The sequence below is a fragment of the Clytia hemisphaerica genome, unplaced genomic scaffold (genome assembly GCF_902728285.1).
Source record: "Clytia hemisphaerica strain Z4C2 unplaced genomic scaffold, Clytia hemisphaerica genome assembly, whole genome shotgun sequence".
In the NCBI taxonomy this organism is placed as follows: Eukaryota; Metazoa; Cnidaria; class Hydrozoa; order Leptothecata; family Clytiidae; genus Clytia; species Clytia hemisphaerica.
In genome coordinates this window covers 1,309,930-1,334,980 of record NW_027103917.1, presented here as the reverse complement: position 1 = coordinate 1,334,980, position 25,051 = coordinate 1,309,930, and the positions used below count along the sequence as shown (strand labels likewise).

Genomic DNA, 25,051 nt, shown 5'->3' with positions numbered 1-25,051 from the left:
TTTCAAAGTTACTAACTTTTTGAAAAACATTTTGGGGTAAATGCCCCAATTGTCGAGATTGGCTTTAGACTGTCCAATATCTCCAGAGTTTTGATCAAACTTGGAATTCTCCAAGATTATAATCAACTACTAATTTGATCAGGGTAAAGTAAGGAACTTTTTTCTCATCTAAAACATTTCTCAATTCAGTTGTGGAGCTTTCCTTGCTTTCCCATAGAAATAACTACTACTTTGATCAAACTAAATTATATTCAGGGAACTTATGAAAAAAGAAGACAAATTTTAGGAAAATGAGATTTTTTTTAAAACATTTCTCAATTCAGTGGTGGTAGGTGGTGATGAAGAGCACAGTTCCATTCCTTACTTTCCCATACTTAGCAATTCGTATCCACAAGAGTTCTTTCGAAATACAAAATTTATGAAATACCCATCCAAGTCCTTAATCTTCTGGAAGTAGGATGTAGGAGAAAAGGGCTTTGAGGGATAAAACGGACGACTTTGTGCTCACAATTTAAGTAGCTATCTTTTTTGCTCGGAAAAGTTGTATGCTTCTATCATGTTATAAATTTTGATGTATGTTTTGGTGTATCTAAAAACACACGTTAAATTAAAGCACAGTGGTGGAAACAATCCCAAGTACACCTAGTTTAGGAACCCCAGTTCTCAATACCAAATTTTGACCAAAGGTTATACTCAGATAATGTTTTTAGTTGCCTTTTTTTGGCTTTCGGTAAAAAACTTCTCGAGCCCCTTTTTAAAACCTATCTCAAATAAAGTTCAAGTTTTTTCGGGTCCTGGAAGAAGAAATTTTCAAAGATAGTTGAAAACAATCTTGCTTAGTTGAATCAGTGATGGAGTGAATAGACACAAATTTTGAGGAATCAAATCGGCCAGTTATCTTAATTTCTATCTTCAAATAGTTTAAACAGAACTATTAAGCGCAATCATGGAAGAAGAAATCTGTGGCGACATCGCTAAATCAAGTGCTCGTAGATTCTACTTTGATAAGAACAATAACAAGGTATTCTATATGTGATTATCACATAATTCTCGAAAGAAAATTCTTAGCCTAATCAAAATCAAGACAATGGTTTTTCTCCAATCAAATACAAAGAAACCTGCACTCTTCTCACCCAGGCCCCTAAAAAGGAGTATAGTGATGATTGAAAGTTTGAGTTGAAATAAAAGGAGGAAAAAGAGGGTAAAGTTTGTTTACTCAATTCATACACATATACAAGAAATATTTGAATACGTTTGAAATACAAATTTATAGGATAAAGTTTTTGTTCTGACTACCAAGGAGCTAGAGTTTAAGTCTTGATTTCGAAATAAACACAACAAAGAGTCCGTGAGAAGAAAAGAGTTTTTATTTAGCATCTCCTCAAGTTTGTGGTGACAGAGTTGATCGAACAATTCGTCGAACGTTCTCGCCAAAACAAACACTTCAGACAGATAATCTGTCACTGTTGTTTTTGAGTATTTTTCATTTGAGGGGACATGAAAAATACACCTTGATAAAAGTTTAATAGTTTTTAGTCCATCGGGTAGAGACTTTCTGATTTGACTGAATTGATTTTCGAGTTTGATTCAAGTTCCAATATACCATCATAGATAAAAAAGGTTCAGTGAAATTCTTTTGTGGAAGACTGTTACCTACTGAATCAAGAGTCTGTTGGTAGAGTTTCTGATAATAGGCTGAAAACAAGTGAAAAGGAAAATTGCAAAAGTAGAATTTTATATGTACAAGGGGGGCATTGAATTTCTTTTACACTTCTTGGTTAATATACAATGTCAGAACAACACATAATTATGAAATCGCACAAATAGACACAAATATGATGTGTTAGTCGAACTCTCAAATGACCAGACAAGGGATAAAGTTTCTCATAGTAGTAAATAGTACAAAAAAAAGTTCTTTAATGCCTAAATGTGAAACTCTATAAACATAACTAAAAGATAATGGGCATGGCATTGCAAGGGCACCATTGGAAAGCTCCTTTCCCATAAGCAGACTTTAACTACGGCTTAGATCGTTTGTATATTTCTTATTTTGTAGCAATAGATTGGTACTTGGTACAGTAGAACATGGAAATTTTAAACCCTGATAAAAAGTGCTTCTATTTAAAGATAAAGATAAAAGCCAATAAAAGTTGACTAGGGTATTAAGTTTCGATGACAAAGTACCGTTATTCAAACTTTCACAGCTATTTGTCAAGAAGGGATGTATAGAGTATCAAAAAATAGCACTGTCATTCACAATTTGATCCGATTTATCATCTAATCTTTGAACTTTGAGACAAGATTATTGATGATTTGTCACCAATAAAATTGGAGAGATGGAAATTTACTAGTAAAATACATTTTCTTTGGAAATGAAATGGAGGCCCGGAGGTGTACTTGCAAGAGTACGGGTAAGTGCCGCCCTTAAAGAGTGTCTTTTTGGGACTTTAAAGTCCCTGTAAAAAGGGTTGGAAAAGCCAGAAAACTAAATCTCAGTCCCACAAGGGTTGGAAAGTAGGAAAATTTCTACTTTTTGCTCCTTGAAAGATCAAAATTTGGTCAAATTAGTCCTAATATGGATCGTTAAAATCGCAAAATTTTCCTATTTTTTCTCCTTTTTAGTCCAGCTAAAGGGTCCGAGGGTCGAAAGTCGATCGGCATATACCCGTCAGCTCGCAACCCTAGTACCCCTACTGCAATGTGCTCTTTATCAAACAGCCCTTGTCTCAGGCTACCCAGCGTGCCTGCATTTAGCAATTAGTCGGGATGAAATGGAGGAGCTGATTGCTACTCGGGATGAAAAACTCTTGTTTTTCGTTGGAAGCTATAATTAGGTTGAATTTCTAATTATATATCTAAAGCTCAAATATCCAAAAGGTTTGATAAATAATGTTTTTCAATGTGGGGATGAAATATTTCAGAGTTTAATGAAGTTTTCCTATTGGGATGAATTTTCAGGGACTTTTTCTCATCGGTACAAACTGACCGAAAAAACATAAAAAATATAAATTTAAATTAGCCTGCGTTAGAATGGATTACTTTGACCATACACGGGCCCTTAATTTAACCAAATTTTTTATTACTTAATTATTATCCTCAAAACAATAAAGAGGGAAGGAAAAAATGATGCGCAAAAAAGGGAGATAAATAAAAACCTGGCAACTTTGTCCTCGAAACCATACAGTAATTTATATATAATAATAAATAATAAATAATAAATAATTTTTACTGGTTGTCGAATCGATCGAACCAGTGTATATTACCAAATTTGTAGCTTTATGGTTGGTTCTAGTTTCAGGTCGTGGCTATTTTTAAACCTATGCTGCTTATTAATCGAAAAGGAAGAAGAAATAATCAAAGAAAAAATATCTTATCACTGTTTTTTTTCTTCATTTTATCCCATATGGAAGTAGCAGATATCTATTTATGAGTGTTCAAACCCGGGGAACTAAAATTTGTTCGCAGTAGGAGCTGTTATGCGAATGTACTGTGTGTAGAGCTTGGAAAAATAGAAAAAATGAAAACTTATGTGTTGACAGCTTTATTAACAAATGAAAAATTTAATGACACAAAAAATTATGTGAATCTGAATCTTCATACGTAATGATTCGGATTCAAGAAAATGAGCGCAAATTTTCCGTTAAAAAGCTTTTTTAGCGTGAAAGGAAGGATCATTAAAAGCCGGTAACTTTTTGTCGAGGTCACGTCAATTTATAACAAGTTGTTAAAACGAAGATATTAATCTATAGGTATCATTAAAAACCTTTCATCGTTTGTCATTTAATTAAATTCTGCATCAACCATTACTTGCTTTTCCAGATGCACAAAAAAAAGAAGTATTTTAACGACCTTTTTTAAATGCTAATGGAACTAATTACAGTTTTGCGTCAATGTCATTAATAAAATTAAATCCTTCGTGAATCTAATTACTCCCTTATATTAACACTTCCTGGATCCCAGCTAAAAACTACATTTTACAAAATACAAACGAAATGAAAAAACTTTTTGCTATAAATATACGATTGATTTTTCCAAATAAAGTGAAATAATGTGAAGTATTCCGGAGAAAATTAAGGTGTGGCTATAACAACTGTAGCAATTAAAGTAGCACGCCCACAACATAGTAACTATAAAGGATTACCAACGAAAATACAAGACGGCAATGAAATATTATCATGCAGCATTAGATCTAAACTTTCCCGATGCGATCAAATGAAGGTTTTTCACATTCGAGACAAAGTTCATTTTGTTTTTGACAATGTTTGTTTAAGACCTTTTTCCACTCTATTTAAGAGGATCAAAGCCTCGAACCTCTATAAGTCAAATGTCTCCTTAACTCGAAATTTTCTCGTCCCTTCAGTTAACAATTCTTCATAATTCTTACTCCATAACTCGAACAAATTTGTGTTCCCCGTGCGTATGTTCAAGTTATGGAGACTCCGCTGCATCGTGCTTTATTTACGGGCCTTATTGGCGGGAAAAGAAAAAGGAAAATTACCAAGAAGAAATCAATCTCAATCATTTTTTAAATTTAGATAAAAAGGAAGAAATGAGCACATGTGAATATGTGCATCGGAAATTTGCACATGCGTACAAGAAGAAAATTAAGCAAGATCAGGTCGTTCGTATTTCGCAAGATCAGGAAAATCAATGAGCTAATTTAAGCATGCCATCATAATATGATTATCTGCAACAAATTGCTACAAATGACCATAAAAAGGATTCTTTAGAAACATTCGTAATCCAATCCAATCTTCCCGTATGAAAAATTTTAGAAATCATCATTGTTTGCGGAAAGTCTAGCTTTAATTAAAGGAAGATGAAGACCTTTAGAAAGGAAGGCAAACAACACTATAACCTTACCAAATCATAAGTTCATCCAGACACTGTATTTTACTCGATTCAAAAATTATATGATAACATTTTTAATAAAATTTGACAAAAAATAGCATTTAAAAATTTATTCAAAGTTCTTTCAGAAATATTTGGAAGTACCTAAAGAAACTTTGGTTACCCTAAAGCTTGAAATCAGTGAAGTGTTTAGTACTGGTTGGTACCAGGCAAAGCAATTGAGCCGTGTGTGAAAATTATTGTTTTTGTCCTTATTATCCCATTGTGGTTTCGGTCAAATCTACGTACCAAATGACATTACTATTGAAATTATATTAGAAAACGTAAAATGTGAAAGTAGCAAATTTATAAAACAGAAAAATGAAGTGACTGCTTATGTTGAAATTTTCGTCATCTTTCGTGACTTCATCAGCATAGCAAGAATATGATTTATATTAGAACTTATATTAGATTTGATTGGTTTTAACTTAATTCGAGAGAACCGGTAATATTCAAAAGCAGTGTGGTTTTCTGAATAAACCAATTAAATCTTTATGAGCGGTTTTGAAGATTCAATGGCACATGTGTCATTTCTGTTTATAGGGCTCTATTTCTTCATTTTCAAGGTTTTACTAATACTAATTTATGAATCAGAAATTATGATATCATTATACAGCTTAATTCAATCTCTAAGTGCTAATCCATTGAGCCCAAGTCAACATAGAATGTTTATGGGTCCAACCCAAAGCAATTTTTAGAGCGGATGGCTTATAAAAATAGCCCTCAACTTAACTTTAAGAGTCTAGCACCCACCAACACAAAACGGAAAATCAAACAACTGTGGTCCGAGTGATGCGCAATCTTGACTTAGGGGATAAAGACTCGAAATATGCAAAGCATTTTGGACATAGTCGAACGTGCACAACGCACTGGGCTCAACTTCAGTGGCTTCAAATTATTCATAGGCCCAATTGTAGACCCCCAGATATTCACCCAATGAACAAGTGTGCCAAATCCGACCATTTTGGAGGCCTGTAGGCTGCTCCAAAGCTTTAGCCTCGTTTTGGCGAAAAAATCTTCCCTAGGCCCCAAAAATCTAAATTTTTGAAAAATGAAAAAAAGGCCCCCAGATATTCACCCAAGGAACAAGTGTGCAAAGTTTTAGTCAAATCGAACAATTTTTGAAGTCTCCAGGCTGCCCCAAAGTTTTAGCCTCGTTTTGGCGAAAAACTCGTGCCCAGGCCCCAAAAATCAAAATTTTCAAAAAATGAAGAAAAAAAAACCCAGATATTCACCAAAGGTACAAGTGTGCCAAATTTCAGCCAAATCGAACAATTTTTGAAGTCTCCAGGCTGCACCAAAGTTTTGGGACATACACACTCACACACAGACACACATTCTCAGATTCTAACTCAACTGAAGTTGAGAATAAGGTGTACAAATCACAAATTTAATGAAATTGATTTTTCAAAATTATTGAAAATAGACCTTTTCATAACATTACTCGCCTCGTATTCAGGTGATTTATTAACTCTTACCATGGTGATTTTTGAATTATTCCCCTCCTAAGCTCAGGGGCGGTACATTCTATAAAATTACTACCAATATGTTATAATATGAAAAAATATTGCTTGCTTCTATTGATTTCCCTTATTCTAAAATTCAAACCAACGTTTTTGAGCCCGAAGATAAAAGTTTGTCCCCTCGTGAATTTAGTTCTCTATCCAAACCTTTTCTAATCGGAGATTTTTCTCACAACCCTGACTTAGTAAAGCACACTTTTTCCCTATCAATTTGTTGCAAGTTCTCCATGACACATTTAGTAACAAAAATATATTTGTAGAATAGTTTGAAATGTTTGGGCAATTATTTGAAAACAAATATTTCAAATATATATTTCGAAATATCTGATGTCTCATCACCTATAGGCTTTCGTTGGGGAGTTTTAAAATTGGAGGTGAGAGAGTAATACTTGCTCCAAGGGAGGTCGAACAATTTTTGATTGTTGATTCTTTATTTCGGAAGGCTTTTCATTGAATCAATTTGATCAATCTAATGATTTATGATATCTTTAAAAAACAAAACCCAAAATAAACTACAATTTAAAAATGGCGACTCTTAAAAAATAACACTATTGACGTCATTAAAAGGCCAAAATAACCAATCAATTATTTCCTCCTACGGTTTACGAAGAGCATTCCGAATGAGGTCGTGGGAAAGATACCAGAAACATTAAGACAGAGAAAGTGAAATTTTTGAGTTTCCTTTTCTCTTCTCCTTTTCCTAAAGTAACATTTCCTTGAGAAATTCTACGCTAACACTAGAAGGCCGTGAAGATAACTTTTCCCTCTAACAACAGAAATTTCTTTAAATGAAGTGCTATTAAACCAAACTACTGAAAAGAATATGCCGAAAGAGATAAAAAGCTCTGAGATATAACACCACACATAATATATGACCATCTATCCATTCGATTGTCATTTATGGAAGCCTTTTTCTCAGTTGCTTGAAACTTTAAAGCATTGTGTTTGTTCAATATAGAACTGAACGTTTTTTTGTTACATAAAAGAATATCATAACCAAAATCTTCTGGTATTTTTAGGTACAAAACATAACCTGAATTTGAAATTCGAATTTTAAACAGTCGTATTTCTTGGTGTGTTCAAGAGGGACTTGTTTTTCAAGTTTTCAGTTTTGCACCCCAGCACCCTTCCAAAAAGATTTAAACTACTATCTTCTTTGCCCCGCCACATGAAAGATGTCACTATAAAAGCTTCATTGCATGATGAATCGTGCGAAAACAAACAGCTTCTGCAGCCACAATACTTGCATTTTAGCAATTGAACCCAGTGCCTAATTCCCTAGCACCCTTCCAAAAAGATACTGACCTTTATATACCCTGGACCAAGCTTCTCAATCCCAGCCAAGCAAAATCTTTGATCGGAGTTTTTTGAAAAGTGGTACCCTAATGACAACACTACTCGATAGCGATGTAAATACATTGAGAGCGCTAGGTCTACTTTTTCTCAAATTCTTTTGGTGATGTAGCGGCGTTAGACGTTAAAATTTTTAACATTACAATGGCTTCTTCTCGGGTACCAATTCCAAAAAAACTCCAATCAAAGATGGCGGATATTGCTTGGTCCAGGGATATATAAAGGTCAGTGTGATTATGACCCATTTTTTTCAAATCAAACACAAAAGTAAGAACTTCATACCTTCGTTTGTTGAGGGAAGAGGGCGATGGCAAAAGGAAGAGCGATTCCGAAAGCCAGCGTGCAAACAACAGCGTTGATTGGTAGTGAAAGCCCTGGTCGTCTCATCATAAACTTTGTCCTGGAGAAATTAGGATCAAGCATTTTTACCAAGGATTTTGAGGCGGATAGTCTATTTAGAACAATTTCAAAAACCGAAGTTCTAATTTAGATTTTACAAAAATGTTTGTCATCGACTTCAAAACTAAAGACAGTAATTACGTCGTCGTGAATTGCATTAGTAAAGTTGTCCCATAAAATAACAAAATTAGGACCTTGATTGGTTTGATGGTCTTGGCAAGTTAGATACATACAACCGATACTTTAGGGTATACTTTTGAGTAAAAACTCGAAAATAATGCTGTCCAAATAGAAGCAACTTACTTTTCGAGCATAGCCATTATCACAGGAGGGAAAATCAAGATAGGTGCAGGAAGAATGACTCTTGACAAAGCTGTTTCAAAAACTGCCTAAAAATCAAACGAAAAATTATCTTCTTAAACCTAGGGAATTTAGACTGGTAAATTTGACAGGTATTGTTTATTGGAACAAAAATCAAAACATAAATGACAATCAAAGAAAAAAACACAATAAATTCTGCGAAAAGCCGCAATGGATTTCAGCGTCAATTTTTGAAACTATTAAGATTGGTACCTTTTTGGCAGCAGCTTTTGAGGTTCCAACAGTATTTCCTTTGTCATCATAAACATCAATGCCTTGCTGCAGCTCATTCTGTCGCATCAAGTACACATTGGCAATGTTGGCAGTGGCTGAAATATCAAAGAATATTATCGTGGTAGAAACCTTTAGTCCATCCAGATTTGTTAAAATTTTTCCTGAAATGTTGGCTCCGAATTTTCTATCCTGGATTTTTAATATGCTCAATTTGATTTTTGAGGACACTTTAATCAGTAGTTATGGAGATACACATTTTCTTTAAATTTCCATAAAAACAGATTCTCAAATCCAATTTTGCCTGGAAATGGGATTAATCTCAAAGCTTCAGCCTTGGTGACTTGTAAATACTCTCACATTGACTGAAATCAAAGTTTTAATAGCACCATTTAGTGTTTCACTTTATTCTTAAAATTCTAAACTTGATTATAGACAAACAAGCCAGTACGCTGATTGGACCTTCCTGATGATTAAAGTTAGAGCAATAATACACATTTGTGCAAAAAATCGGAAAAAAACTAAGAAAAAACAAAAATCAGGCTGCGTCACATTTTGGGTATTGCCATTTTCCAAAAAATCAGAAAAAATCCTGACAATAGCTGGTAACGGACGGACGAACGAACAAACAAACGAACGAACAAACGAACATGGGTTAATTTATAGGACGTCCGAGGTAGACAAAAATTGAAAGATGAGACTCATGATCAAATAACTTACAAGTAGCCGGATATGCAACAAACCGTGAAGCCAATAATTTGGCATTTGCACTCAGCAAACTGGTTTTTCGTATTCCCATACTTATACCAACCTATAAAAGTCAATATTGAAGAAGATATTTCAAGCTGACAATTTAAACAACAAGCAATAATTCAAAAAGTTTGCAACGTTTCTGGCTCATCTATTGTAGATTTGAACTATGATATGAAATATTTATTGATATTTAGGTAATCGATAGAACTATCAAGGGCCCCTTTACTAACGGTTTTTTCGGTGCTGAGAAATGGCAATTTTAAGGCGAAAAATCGACGTTTTTGGCGTTTTCCGATTACATCAGCATTTTTCTGGGAGCATTTTCCAAAAAAATCATTCCCACAGCTGGGAATTTCTCGGGACCAGGTGATCGAAACTTAACAAATAACCCCATTTTCTTTATCTACTTTTCACGCTGAATCCGTTGGTAGCCTCAGATATTTGATTTTCAGACTTCGAAAAAACCGTCAGTAAAGGGGGGACCTTTTATAAGTTCTATCGATTAACTAAAAATCGATTCACTCGAAAACTGCAGGAGATTCGAAGGGCAATTTTTTTGTCAATTCTACACCCCATTAGGGGCACAATATCAAAAATTTGCCCTGATCTAAGGGGTGTCCTACGAAAACCATTTTTAAGGCCTTTTCTGAATCTCGGAAGATGGTCTATTTTGCCTGAAACACTAAATTTTCTCTATTTCAAAAGAAGCTTAAAGAGTGCGATGAAATGTCTTACAGCAATGGTTAGAGCACTTCCAACAGCTCCAACATAGCTTTGTATAAATTTACTCATCGGTGTGGGCTAAAAGAAGGATGTAATATTTCATTGAAGCACATAGAAACCCTTTAAAAATCTTTCACTAAATATTTTCACTTTCCTGTATTGGAATGTAATTAAGGTAATGTTTGAATAGAAGCTTGTTAATAACGTGATATTCCATTTTATCTTATATCCATACAGGGAGGAGGTGACAAACATTTCCAGGGCATAATCCGAGAAGATTTCCAGGGAGTCTAAAGGAGTGTTTCTGACAGGGGGTTTCTGACTGATTTTAGTTCTTCCACCTTCACTTAATAGATAGGAAAATATTTTTTCCGGGGGTTTTATTTAAAACTCTGCCATTTTCCAGGGGGTATCCATCATTGAAGATGATCGTCAAAAAAGCTACTATGGTAAAACAAACAGACAAAGACGAAAACAAACGAAATCGTACCTTTGTAGCATTCCTGTTAGAATAATTGACACAAGCATTGTGTGTTTGATTCAACCACTAAATAAGAAAGAGAAGAAAATCATTGAGGGTCTCTTACATAAAAATAAGGCCAGGGATACTTCATTGACCAAAAATTGAACCTGAAATCATGGAGGTATAAAGAAAAACAGGTGTGTGCTTATAAAGAACTCTCCAATTTTGGCTTTGGAAAATCTTTCAAAACAAAATTTTAAAGGATAACAAAATGTAACATAAACTTGTTTTGTGGGGCTAAGTTTCATTTAATTCCCGTATAATATTAGAAGACTTGAAATCTTTAATACTAATAGTTATAATGTTCAGAGTAAACTTGAGTTCTATTAAAAAGTCTAATTTCATCAGGCGAGCTTAGAATTTCTTTTGATACATTTTAAACCGGGTGCGCCACAAAAAAGTTTCTCTCTTTGAAACTGATTTTCTTGAAATCTAGAGAATTTAAAAGAGCCATTTCTTTTCTATTGGAAAGAAGAAAGATAAACTTAAAAATTTTGATGGGTCATTTATCAAATCTGCTTAATTAGACCAGAAGTTATGGTCAATTGAATAAAAAAGTTACTTTCTGAAAGTACTCAAAAACGTTAAAAATCGACCTATCAAATTAAGCAACTAAGTATAATTACATGATACATCAGTATTATCGTTTCGTTCATTAAAAATGATAATTACCTGTCTCAATGACCTTTTGTTACATAAAAAAGGTTGAATTTCAATGAAAGGAAGAAATTCGTCGAAAGAAGGCCCAAAAATCTGGTAAAATTCATAAAAATACATCAAACATGGGTTTCGAGGTACATTCAGCCTTGCATAGACTTAATCCAGTCTAGAACCAAAAATGTGAGAAAAATGTCAGTAAAAGTAAATTAAATTGATTTTTATGAAAATTTTAAACCCTTTCGACCCTTGAGTTTCAAAATTTGTGCTTGATTACTGAAAAATGATCCTAATCATGTAAAGGCTATTGTGATTGCCAATTTTAAAATAAAATTTTGATAGGTCGACTCTTGACGTTTTCAAGCACTTTCCAAAAGTAACTTTTTTATTCAATTGACCATAACTTTTGATCTAATGAAACGAATTTAATAAATGACCCATCAAAATTTAAGTTTATCTTCCTTCTTTCCAATGGAATAGGAATAGTTCGTTTAAATTTTTTAGATTTCGAGAAAATTAGTTTCAAAGACAGAAACTTTTTTGTGGCGCACCCGGTAATAGAAACCAAAAGACTTTAACGACCAATTACCGACAAATTAACTCCTGTTTCTGAAACCTCCATGCTGAAATGATCTGATCTCTAATTTCATAACATGTAAAAAATTCTCAAGCCAAACAGCTAACAACATGGAATATAACCATTACCAGCTGATAACTTCAAGTAAAAGAGTACGAAAGAGATTCCGAATAGTGAATTCATTATCATAATCTTGATCAGAAAATTGACAACGAATTGATGTTTGATAAAATATCTATATTTCGAGCATAACTTCACTCATCTTTCAGGATTGTAAAATGTAAAATTACAAAGTTGCTACTTATGTGAAAAATTGGAAGAAAAAAAAAATGCGCTAATTGAAGGCTATTAAAATTGTAAAAATGGTTAAAAGACAAGGTCGTAATAAAAAGTAGTTAAAAAGGTATAATTCTCTAGAGGCTTTTAGGCCGTTGTTTAAAATAGGTTTCAGTCTTTTGATATGTAAAGCTTCTTTGTATAGAAGTGATGACCAATTATCACTGGAATCAATATACGTTGATGATACACTCCTTGTCATTCGTCCAGTAGATATCGATAAAGTTCATTGCTCCCTTAACAAATTTGATAAAAATCTTCAATTTACAGTTGACAAATTTGAAGATGAAACACCGCACTTCTTAGATCTTGAGATTGCACCAGATGGTCTATCTATATTTAGAAAAGATACAAACACTGGCTTATATACAAATTTTGATAGCTACGCTCCTTGGTCTTACCGAAAAGCATGGATTTATAGCCTTGTCAACCGTGCCACCAAACTTTGTCATCCTGCTAAATTGAAAAATGAAATTAACCTGATCAAAAAGTTCGCTTCTTGGAATGGTTTTCCTCGCTTTGCCGTCAACAAAATCATTAAAACCGCAACCAGTCCCCGACACTCTGAAAATGACAACGCTGATAATACCATACCGACAACACTCTGGTTACGTATCCCTTACGCTGGCCCGACAGGAGAACAACTTGTTTCTGCATTAAAAAGAAAATTAAAGTTTTGTCTCAAGAAAGACACTAATGTCATGTTTCGAGTAATCTATTCAACACACAAAATTGGCTTCTACACCAACATGAAAGACCCAACACCCTTGAAGTTCAAGTCGAACATTGTTTATCGATTTATCTGCCCTGGTTGTCGTGCCTCTTATGTCGGCAAAACGGAGAGGAATTTATTCACGCGATGCTCAGAGCATGCTACAAAGAAGGAAAGTGCAGTTCTCGAACATTTGAAGGAGTGCTCTGAAGTCAAGTTTATAACTACCCTCCTGACGCTTGGTATTGAAAAGCCTAATTTTCGCTCCATCTACATAAATCTCGTAAATGATAATACGTCAGTAATTGATTCCAGTGATAATTGGTCATCACTTCTATACAAAGAAGCTTTACATATCAAAAGACTGAAACCTATTTTAAACAACGGCCTAAAAGCCTCTAGAGAATTATACCTTTTTTAACTACTTTTTATTACGACCTTGTCTTTTAACCATTTTTACAATTTTAATAGCCTTCAATTAGCGCATTTTTTTTTTCTTCCAATTTTTCACATAAGTAGCAACTTTGTAATTTTACATATTACAATCCTGAAAGATGAGCGAAGTTATGCTCGAAATATAGATATTTTATCAAACATCAATTCGTTGTCAATTTTCTGATCAAGATTATGATAATGAATTCACTATTCGGAATCTCTTTCGTACTCTTTTAACATGGAATATGTCACACAATGATTATATGAAATGACTTTAAATACAAACAATTCAAATTGATTTAACCTACCTGCCAAAAGATAACTTTGGGTACACTAGCCCCTGGAATAAGCATCCCTATAACCTATAAAGAAAAGACATAAGTATTATAAAGCTAATGTTTCAGCCCATACTCAAAATTAATCAGAATTGAATACCGAGGTAAAACTGTTTGTTGCCTACTTTAAAATTACGTCCTGAATTGAAGGAACCTACTTACAATTGTTACTGATTTCTTAAGGAGATATTTGACATTAAAATTTCTGCAAATTTCTACTTTAAATTTTTCCTCTGACAGATATTGTCTTTCCAAACCTTTCCTTTTTTCAATTTTTATAAACAGTCCAATTCAAATCTTGCAATATATCAACTTACTAATTTTAATTAGATAGGTCAAGAATAAATCGAACGTGGTAATAAAAGTCAATGATAGCCAAAACTTACAGTGAATGTACCGAATGGAACATAACCTAAAATGTCAAGATGGAGCAAAAATAATTTTACAACATTTTTGTGTCAATTGAATTTTGGTATTACAAAAAAGGCAAAATTTAAACAAAGTAATAATATTGCTTTTCTTCAACTTCTTTGCATTGTTTAAATTCTCAATGTTAACATTAGTCTTATGGATTAAGATTGAAAAATAAAATCCCCACCTTGTTATGTTACATACCTGACATTCTAAAAGGCATCAAAATGTTTTCTCCAGTGTCTGGATGCACAATAGCCTAAAGAGAAAGAAGAATTTTAATGCATTATACCCATCTAGAAAAACTAAAGTGCATGTGTTTAGGTAATAAATTTGATATTTTACATGGATACTCCATTAATTTTTATTGTTCGGATTGTTTTCACAGGGTCTTATCAAGAAAAATTAATGAAAGTATCTTGGAGAGAATTGTAAACTTCTAAAGATTACAAAATTCAAAAAATATTTACCTCTTTTATTTTTCTTGCCTCCCATAACTATAAATAAATAAACACGTTTTGTTTCAGTTTCTTTAATAGCAACAAACTTTTATATTTGTAAGGATAAAGCAAAATGGACAAAAAAAACAGTAGTACCTCTTCATTTGTGATATTTGCAGGATTTTTTCCTTCTTGAAAGTTCTTTAACAAGTCGAGTGAATGATTTAGACCCTCCTAAACAAAACGAAGAGATTATATAATTGTTAGTGAAAGAAAATATACTAATGCCAATCCCTATCACTTCATGTTATTGCACCATTATTATTGTTACCATATATATACTTGCAAAATGAAAATAAATCCTATAAAGACATATTCCCGATACCAGAACTCAAATACCTCCGTCCCATTAATCCAATTAAGTTTTGTGTAAAAAACGTGTGCAAAAGGGCCTATTTTTGCAAAAATTAATTTTGTGTGAAATAGCAACTGTTCTGAGTATGAAGAAATCTCATTTTAAGAGTTACTTTAATAAAGTTATTTCTCAATTCATGTTGAATATACAACTGGGATGTAAAATCTTGCTAATATGCAAATTAAAATTTAGCAAAAAGGTCTGATTTCATTTCTGTTTTGTGTAATCATTATTTTTAATTTTCAGTAAAAAAACTCAAAAAAATATACCAGAATTTAATACATACACAAAAATTAAAGAGTGCACAATTTTTTTGGCGAAAATAAATTCTATCAAAAAATCTATACTGATGAGGATCAAAATTATCTAACCTTTGTGACAAAGAGGGTTCTTGGATCCACTACATCAAAACATCTTTGCAAGCGTCCCCAATATGTTGACTGAAAATGAAAATTAAGAAAAAATCTCAAAATAAAAGATTTTCATTACAAGGTTTAAGTTTGATTGATTATGGAAGCTTCAACTTAAATATATTGAAGATAAAGTCAAATTACAACCTGACCTGGTAATCATTTAAAGACTATAAGGTCTCTTAAAAGTAATTGAACAGATTAATGCAATACCTGGTCATATCGATCTCCTTCAAGACTGAATTTTGGAAGTTGACCCATTTTTGGCTGAAAAAAACAGATACTACTTTTTAAACTGCTTTTTTTTAAACAAAGCATGAAAACGGGGAAACAATTGAACTCAAACTATCCTAGAGAAGAAAAATTAATTTTGTTGGAATAATCTTATAAATAGTCTAAATTCTTAGGAAAGTAAAATAAAATAAACCCAAAAAACTCTCGACAAACTTCAGTAATTGGAAGACATCATCTTGATTCTACACAAATAGTTAGAACTAACATTGAAAATATTGTCCTTAAGGTTATAATGAATTTATTACCATGACTTGCCAAGGATAAATTATTTTGTTTTTAGAGACAGTCAAGGAAATCAAAAAACAAGGTTTCACTTCAGAAAAAAAACATCAGTCATCTTCAGGGTGTGTTTGAAACAACAAGGATGAGAGTTACCTGAAAGATCCAAAGGCAAAGACAGTTAAATAAAAGTTGAAAGCTTGAAACAAAATAAAATGAATGATTGCTAACGTTTAGCAGCCATCTAATCAACCAACAAATTTTGTTATTGAATTCCGGAGATAGTTCTTTGACTTGTTAGGTCCCAGTTGGCAACCGTAATTTTTTAAATCAAATTTTTTCAATTGAGTTTGATTTTTTTGAAAATCCTTTTGGACCAACATAGACAAATTTGAATATGCTCTTCATGCTTGATTTTATTTTTATTTTTGAGGTGATCTTTTTAGAGTAAAAAAATTGTGAAGAGAGCGATACTACTGTCCAGTTCCCGACCAATGCACCAGACTGCAACCGATTGTTTGAAACAGAAAATCAAAATTCAATTGTGAAATGCAATGGTTTGATTTTCGGTTCCGCCTGATAGACCTTTTGCTGGGGCAATGTCACTGTGACTCCAGTAGTGAAATGATTAGCCTGGTAGTTGATGAACTGTTATGAGGGCTAAAGTGCAGGCTTTTTAATTTTTTAGACCTCAAGAAAATTAATCTTAAAGAGAGAAACTTTTTTGTGGCACACCCAGTACTATCTTTTTAAAATGACACTATCTTTGTTAACCTGATACTACCTTTTTTTTAAACGACACTATCTTTGTTAAAAAGATATTATCTTTTTTTAAATGACAAAATAACATTGACTTATTGAGACTTGGTTTTGGAAAAAACAATGTGCATGCGCATTTAACATTATTGTCATGGATCTCTAGCAACCACATAAATATTTTACTCGATTTCTATCTATCTACCTTAACTTCATAAATCATAATGGATTATGTTTGATTCTTGTTTGAAGGCTTTTGAAGCAATAAAGCTTTTGAAGCAATAAAGCTTTTAAAGCAATAACCTGATTTGCATCAATTTGTTTAACTGGCCTGCATATTAACTTCAAAGCCTGGAAGGGGCTATATTAAAGCCTTGAATGGACTATATTTAAAAAATATTGATAGGAAATGAAGCCACTTATTTCCCATCCAAAAAAATGCGTGATCGTTTTGTCTTCACACACACAGCTAGATTAAAAAACCCATCACTAGATTTCGAAAAATATCATAACAAAGAAAAGGCTATATTCAATCCTTCATTCTAAATGTTGTGCAAATCTTTTTTTCTTGCTTTAAAAAGGTTGAAGATTCCTCTCTAACCTCTAAGTTATGAACACCCACTTAGGGGTCGTCCACATAGTACGTACGCACTAAAATATCGAAAATCGAGTACCAATCCCCCCTGTACGCAAGCGTACGCAAATGGCTATACCCCCCTCTGGTAAGTACGTACTTTCTCATTCAACCCCCCCCCTCGGTTGAAGAAAATTTCGAGTTTCAGTCTTTTAGCCATTGTAATTTCTTGTTTGATTTTTATGAGCAGATAAATCATGTGAACCACAATCAGGAAGGCACTGCCCAGAACGCCTCATTTAAAATGCAGAGATTTTTTGAAAGGTCAAGGCGACATTGAACATACAAAAGCATCCAAGCATAATAAAATATCTAAAAGACGAAAAAGTCGTTTCAAAAAAGATTTCTTTTCATTTGATAAAAAATAGTATCGGTTTAACAAAGATGGTATCATCTTAATAAAGAAAGTATCTTTTTGAAAAATAGTTAGTGTCATTTGAACAAAGATAGTGTCATTTCAAAAGATAGAATTTAGTTCTGCTATGTGGCATTTTCTTGCAAGCTTCAAAATACTGATTTTTGTCCCGCTTTTACAGGACTTAAGCTTAAGTGCTTGCGTGCAGCATTTGGTAGATTGTTTTTGTATGATTTTTCCTGGGTTAAAAGACATTCAGTCGCAAAATAAGATGGGTTCGTGACAGGGTACTTTACATACCACTGCTGTTCGCTCGGCGGCCATTTTGAATTTTTTTAACGTCTGTACTTGGCAATTTCGTGACCTCTACAGAATCAACGATTTTGCCGGAGGAGAACACTGCCAGTGGAACAGGCTAGAGCAAAAATAGAACATTTAAACCAAAGATATTGGCTAAAGAAGTAACATGTTACAATATTAGCCAGTTTGTCCTATTATTTGTCAGTAAAGTCACGATACTGCAGGATATTGTCTCAAACATAGCATGAAGTAAACAATATATTGCCTTTTGATAAAGGATTTATTAATAAATCAACAAAATCTGGCTTAAAAGAAACAGAAAATTACAACCTGTAAGCCTTGTTACACCATTATCCAATCAATTTTTTAACCCAAATGCATTGCCAATAACATCCCTTTCAGCCCCCTAATGATGCCAATGTACCATTTTTTTATATGAATATTACCTAACAGCTATTTTAGAATTCATTAGCCAATGTTTTTAAAAATTGCAAGGTTACATCATTAGCCAGCTTCTGGTAAGGTTCAAATTATCATAATTTGAGATGTACTTAAACATAGAAACTGTTGTTACAAAATTTGCCAACAGAAATCTAATGAGCTAATCATCATGTCCAGACGGTGTCAATCGAACGAATCGAACGCCAAATCAATTGAAGGCTATTGAAACAAGCTAGATGCTGAATGGACCTACCTGATGATGAAAGTTAGATAGCAATGCAAGGAGGAAAATGAAAAAAAATCAGTCAGAAAACATAGCGTTTAGCGAAAATGCATAACGCAAGAAATTCATCATTGATTGATGGTAGGGGGAGAGGGGAGGGTTGTAGGGAAAAAATAAATAGAAAGTTCTGGTCGCAAAAATGAGTTTTATTGACAATTGAATCATGCTTGATGGCGAGCATTGTTATCAATAATGTTTTTGGGGGAAAAAATCCAATGAAAATCTGCAAAAACGGCCATTTCTGGAATTTTCAACCGGAAAATTTTTTTTCTCAAAAATCGAACTCGGCCATGTTTTGAGCATTGCGAATACGCATCTTTCTGCAAAAAATTAGAAAAAACTAAAAATTAAAAATTCGAGAAAATGTCAAAGAACCGGTTTTTCCGGCATATTTCCGGCATTTGCGGCCGGAAAAAATGTTTTTCGAAAATCGGGCTCCGTCACATTTTGGGTATTGTCAAATTGCGTCAGTGTGCAAAATTTCATAAAAAATATAAAGTACAGCTCGAGAAATTCAAGAAATACTGTCTTTCCGGCAAAAATAGGTTGTTTCCGCGACTTTTAAAATAGTTCCGGCTTCAAAAATCAATTTTGTTGAAAATTGAAACATGCTTGATGGTGGGCATTGCTATTAATAATGTTTTTGAATGAAAACCAACCAATTATAAGGAAAAAGTCCAATGAAAATCTAGAAAAACGGCGATTTCAGGCATATTTCAGGCATTTTCCGCCGGAAAATTTTTTTCTCAAAAATCGGACTCGACCATGTTTTGGACATTGTTAATACACATCTTTCAGCAAAAAATCAGAAATAGCTAATGATGAAATCTCGAGAAAATGCCAAAAAACAGTTTTTCCGGCATATTTCCGGCATTTTCGGCCGGAAATGAATTTTTTTCGAAAATCGGGCTTCGTCACAATTTAGGTATTGACATTTTGCATCAGTGTGCAAAATTTCATGAAAAAATATAAAGTACAGCTCAAGAAATTCAAGAAATACTGTTTTTCCGGCTAGAAAGTTCCGGCTTCAAAAATCAGTTTTATTGACAATTGAATCATGCTTGATCGTGGACATTGCTATTAATAATGTTTTTGTGTGAAAAAACAACGAAATATAAGGAAAAAGTCCGATGAAAATCTGTAAAAACGGCGATTTCCGGCATATTTCCGGCATTTTCGACCGGAAAAGATTTTTTCTCAAAAATCGGACTCGGCCAAGTTTCGGGGATTGCTAATACGCATCTTTGTGCAAAAAATCAGAAAAAACTAATGATGAAATCTTGAGAAAATGCCAACAAACCGGTTTTTCCTGCATATTTTTTGGCATTTTCGGCCGGAAATGATTTTTTTCGAAAATCGGGCTCCGTCACATTTTGGCCATTGCCATTTTGCATCTTTGTGCAAAAAATCAGAAAAAACTAATGAGCAAATCTTGAGAAAAGCTGGTAACAGACGAACGGACGGACCAACGAACGAACAGACAGAGGTTAATTCATAGGACCTCCACCGGGGCACCCGGAGGTAGGTCCAAAAAATCAAATAATTGCAATTCGATTGTCGAACGCAATCAAATATTACCTTAGCCTAGGAATTCAAGCTCATAATCTTAGAAAAAAACATAAATACCTCACCTCACAAAGTTCTAAGATTATAGAGCTTGGTGCAGGTAAATTAGTCTGACACAAAATGTTATAAACAGTCTGTATGTGAACCCTTGTTGACAGACTTCTGAACTTTGGACACCCAGGCAAACACACATAATCAACTTACCATAAAGACTCTTTTACAAGCTCTAAAGACTTTCAAAACTACTAAAAACCACATCAAAACATCAGCCACATGTATTTAGACTTCCAGTCAACAGCCATTTGTTTCTAAATGAATATATGTTTTCATTTTCATTTGTTTTCATTTTCATTTGTTTTCATTTTCATTTATTTTCCTTTTTTTGCAGAATCAGCTTTTTCCATAAATTATACGCGAGCATCGAAATTATCAAAATGCGCGCGTAAATACCGCTAAGTAATACGCCAAAAGCTGGCCAAACCGGTTGAACCTGCATTGCAGGGAAAAATCTCCCTGCAGGCGAGTTACCTGCACTAAGCGTTAAGCAAGCAGCAAAAATATCATAAACTAGACGGTGAACAAAGTTTGACGCTTGGATTCCCAGGCTAATATTACCCAGGATTTGTCGTTCCATTGCTTCGATTACTTTTGCTAGTCTTACCTCTTTTATCTTTTCCTTTACAAGAATACAATGCTGACAAGTTGACACATCAAATGTGTACATGTACATTGACAAGTAATCCCTGAGAAAAGTTTTTATAGAAATTTGCAACAAAGACGAAAGTGGTCTCTTCTACTTGCTTCCCAGCACTCCTTCGCAGCTGTTTATCAAATTTCTACCAATGAACACTGAAAAACTCTAATTTTGATCTTCCTTTAAGGTAAAGAGGTTGCGCGATTTGGGTTAGCGAGGCAAAAATCGCTAAAAAGCTGGAAAAATGATAATCCTCAAAAATCGAAGTTCCAGCCTTACTGCTTGTAACTATGGGCAAGCACTCAAGATTTTAGCAACCACAGGAAACTTCACTCTTTCCTGTAAAAAACGGTAGGTAAAATTCTGGTTCTTGTAAGGAAACCTAGCAGAGAAATGAACTTTTCCTCTAGATGATTTTTTAACCTTCCACAATACTAAAGTCTGAAAATGCGCATTTTCACCTACCACCTTTTTCTTATGATGGAACACGGTGGAGATAGCGAGACTCCTAAACAGCGTATTCCTGTACCATTTAATTCACTTGCAATCAAACTCATCGAACATAATCGTAATTTCTATTTATATTTCTATTTCCTTTTCTCAAACACAATTGAACACAATTGAATACACCTTTCCCGTAATTCAAATTTCTCAGAAATGGCCCGGGAAAATGTGCGCTCCACCGTTGTGTATAAAATTGTTTGGGAGGTAAAAAACGCGTTTTTGCCTGCGAGGGGTTAGGGAAATTGGGATTTGAGCCTCTAACTTTTGACAGCGACCTTCTTTTGGCAAAATATTTTCAGGGTGGTATAATATCATGAATAGGTTGAACATACTAAAATTTGAGGGGATTTTGTTCGACAGAACTTAAGAAAAGCTCAAAAAACCAACTTTCCCTAAGGGAACGCAGGCAAAAACGGGTTTGTTTACCTCCAGAGAACAAACGGTGGAGAGCATCAAAATAATGCGCGCGCATTAGTTTTACGAATTACGGGAAAGGTGTATTACCCGAAAATCGGCTCTTCGATTGAGATTCAATTCAATACTTGTTTTTTTATCGGTAAATGCTGATAAAAAATTTGAAAGTTTTTTGTCAAGGATCCCTTATATCCTGTACCGTGAAAGGTCCTAAAGCCGACACAACTGCCTAAAGCCGATGGGGTCTTTCAAGATACAAACTAAAATAAAAACAAACCTTTCGCTGTGACGCAACAACGAAGATTAACTATTACATTAATTGACATCTTGACATTACAGCTATCTTGTTATATGTTTTGTTTCGAGAGTTCTAGCAATAGTTTATCGTTCAACTTGGAGAGGGAATGTTTGTAAACATAGAATTTTTTGCGGAACGACCGTTTTGAGGGCGCGAAGCGCCCGAAAGGGAGTGTAGCATCCTTTCTCTAGATCTGGGCGTGTGGCGTAAAAAATTTGTATATGCACGAAATTTTCAAAAAAAATCGTACGGTGACATATCGACTTTGCTTCGTGTTGGATGGGATCAATTTTCTGTAGCACTATTAAAAGTATCTGTTTTGTAAAAATATTTATTGCAATAGAATATGATTGATATCAAAAGTATTATAAACTAAGACTTTTGATTAAAATTGCAACTTTTGTACAATTAATAGTAATAGTACCAAAACTTTATCTCCTTTGCTTTTTTCCCGCTTCTTCCAGATGTCTGGGCCCAGTCTTTTTTTCTGCGTTTCATTTTCAAAACAACAAGGAGAAGGATGGCCCTGAATACCAACGAATCTCTTCGGTTTTTGAGGTGCATGCATTAACTTTTGGACTGATTTATGGCCCATTGAAAGGTAAATCTTCATTTTTTTTCACCTTTATAGTTTCAACTACCTTTGGAATGTTACATTAGTACTTTTTCTTTGTGTTGACTTTTTTGTATTAAATTGGATTTCATCTCACAAAACAAAATGTTTTTTTCTCGGCCATGTGTTTCATGGATATCATATGGCCATGTTTTCTTTCCACAGGCTTATTTTTATTCATATGGGTCGTGTGTTTATTTCATTTTACTCTAACTATAATTATTTTCATCTCTTCTGTCTTCAGGGTTCAGGAGAAGGAGCTTGATTGATGTGATGGGTGACTTTTAACTACCGATGATCGGCCGACTTGCTGAATCAGCAGTGTTTCAGAGTTTTGGTGGGTGAACGTGCACAACAAAGAAGCAGCATAAAACCAAAATATACATAGTATTATGACTGTATGAACAGATTGTGATTGATGGAGAATAATAAAATGGTCCTATCCTGCTGAATATAAATTGTGCCAGTTCCATGTTATTCCGTGCAATGTTTACGAGACAAAAGAGAAGACTGTACTGGAAAGCAGAATCAAAATGATAATTACTAGTTGCTATTTTCGTCTTTCTTCAATATTTATTTGATGATGGAATCATTTTGATTTGGCTTGATTGATTGTTGATTCCTCCATTTATCGCTTGCTGACTCTCGAGAGATTTTTGTTTAACATTGGAGCTTGATCATCATCAATTAGAATAATGTCGATTTATATTTGTACGATAAAGTGATAACAAAAGCATGATTGATGACTTTAGCCCAAAAGACAACTTAAATGATAAAAGTACCTGTATGTTACTTTTGATGCTAGCTCGAACATATTTTCAAACAAGATATCTTTCACAAAAAAGTGTTTTTACTGGCGAATCAACTTATATTTTCATAAACTCTTTGACGTGAGATTGTAGATACGCTTGTTATTATTACCGCCTAATAAAAAGTAATGGCATTACTTAGATATATATACTTATATGAATTATAGAAGTTTTTTAATTTTATTCTGCAAGGCAAGGTTCTTGAAAAAATGCTGATTCCTTTTCGGAAAATTGATACTACATTTGAAGTGAATGATATCATAAAGAGGTAGCACATTTTGAGAGATTGTATACCTAGGTTCTAATGGCTAAAAAGCTCAAGATCATCTTTCAAACTACGCACTATTTTCTTTTAAATTTTGAAGGGAAATGTATAATATAATTTTTGAATTGTTGATAAATTTGTCTTTGTAAAAGTTTTATAGAGAGCTAAGTAATTGTTTCAAAAACTCACAAAAAGATGGGATAAAAGTCTTTCAATTTATTCAGATAAACTACCAGCCTAAAGCCTAATGTAATATCTTTGTTCTTGGTCATTCAGCCATTGCACAAGAAACATGTGTGTTCTTTTTTGTCACTTGCACTATTTTTTATAAGAACCAGTAAATTTTTTTAAAGGTTTGGCTGTCCTTTTTTGCACTTTGAGCCTGAAATTGTTTTTGAATTGCTCAAAACCCGGCGTATTTAATTTTTGAGCCTCGTATTGTTCTTATAAAATTCTTATAAAAAAGAAAGAGTTGAGTTGGAAAACATTATCAATAAAAGTTTGACTTATAAAAATAATTTGTTAGTGTCGAAATTTCTTCGCTTTGCGAAAACGGAACGGTCGTTCCGCAACCCCTTTTATGTTGATTTTTCATAACAGTTATTTGGGGGGTCGGAATTAGGCAGTGGTGTGATAGCCCAGTAGTGGTGTGGGCTTTAGGACCTCTCACAGTAATTATTGAAATAGATCCCACCACAGCACAACACCTTTTATAACTTAAAAAAAAACTGAAAAGACATTAAAACACAATACCTTCAATATCCTTGAGGAGATTAACAAATCAATGTAGATTGTTTCCTTGAAATTTGAACTTTGCTTGCAGCTCAGCAGGTAGGTAGGAGCGCAGGGATTCCGCAAAAAAAATTTGCGCACATTGTTTATGTTTTGTGGTTTCGAAGGATGACATGTAACATCATTGGGGCAAAGGAGAGAATTATGTCTTAAAAAATAACCCACTTATGAATACAGGTAAAATATTTTTATTGAATTTAATAACTTGCTTAATTTTGTATTATTCAACAGCATGATAAGCTAAGAAATTTAGTCAAAAACTTTAACTTTTTATGAACTTTTTTAAGAGGGTGTGATTTTATAACGCCCATAAATTCCACGGGCGGACTCT

The 25,051-nt window shown here is 33.6% G+C and overlaps 1 protein-coding gene across 1 annotated transcript in view; it reads right to left on the bottom strand.

The window, feature by feature from the left end:
• LOC136809375 (sideroflexin-5-like) overlaps positions 1 to 24,801 on the bottom strand; it is a 51,476-nt gene extending 26,675 nt beyond the window's left edge. The window contains exons 1-14 of the mRNA XM_067065900.1: positions 24,682 to 24,801; positions 15,697 to 15,750; positions 15,445 to 15,513; positions 14,815 to 14,892; positions 14,689 to 14,715; positions 14,423 to 14,477; positions 14,194 to 14,219; positions 13,781 to 13,834; positions 10,723 to 10,779; positions 10,245 to 10,310; positions 9,477 to 9,567; positions 8,739 to 8,854; positions 8,469 to 8,554; positions 8,049 to 8,166 (exon numbers count right to left, since the gene is read on the bottom strand). Of these exons, the coding sequence (XP_066922001.1) occupies positions 8,049 to 8,166; positions 8,469 to 8,554; positions 8,739 to 8,854; positions 9,477 to 9,567; positions 10,245 to 10,310; positions 10,723 to 10,779; positions 13,781 to 13,834; positions 14,194 to 14,219; positions 14,423 to 14,477; positions 14,689 to 14,715; positions 14,815 to 14,892; positions 15,445 to 15,513; positions 15,697 to 15,744 (891 nt within the window). The 5' untranslated portion in view covers positions 15,745 to 15,750; positions 24,682 to 24,801. The remainder of the gene's footprint in view (positions 1 to 8,048; positions 8,167 to 8,468; positions 8,555 to 8,738; positions 8,855 to 9,476; positions 9,568 to 10,244; positions 10,311 to 10,722; positions 10,780 to 13,780; positions 13,835 to 14,193; positions 14,220 to 14,422; positions 14,478 to 14,688; positions 14,716 to 14,814; positions 14,893 to 15,444; positions 15,514 to 15,696; positions 15,751 to 24,681) is intronic.
• Between the last annotated feature and the right edge of the window lie 250 nt (positions 24,802 to 25,051).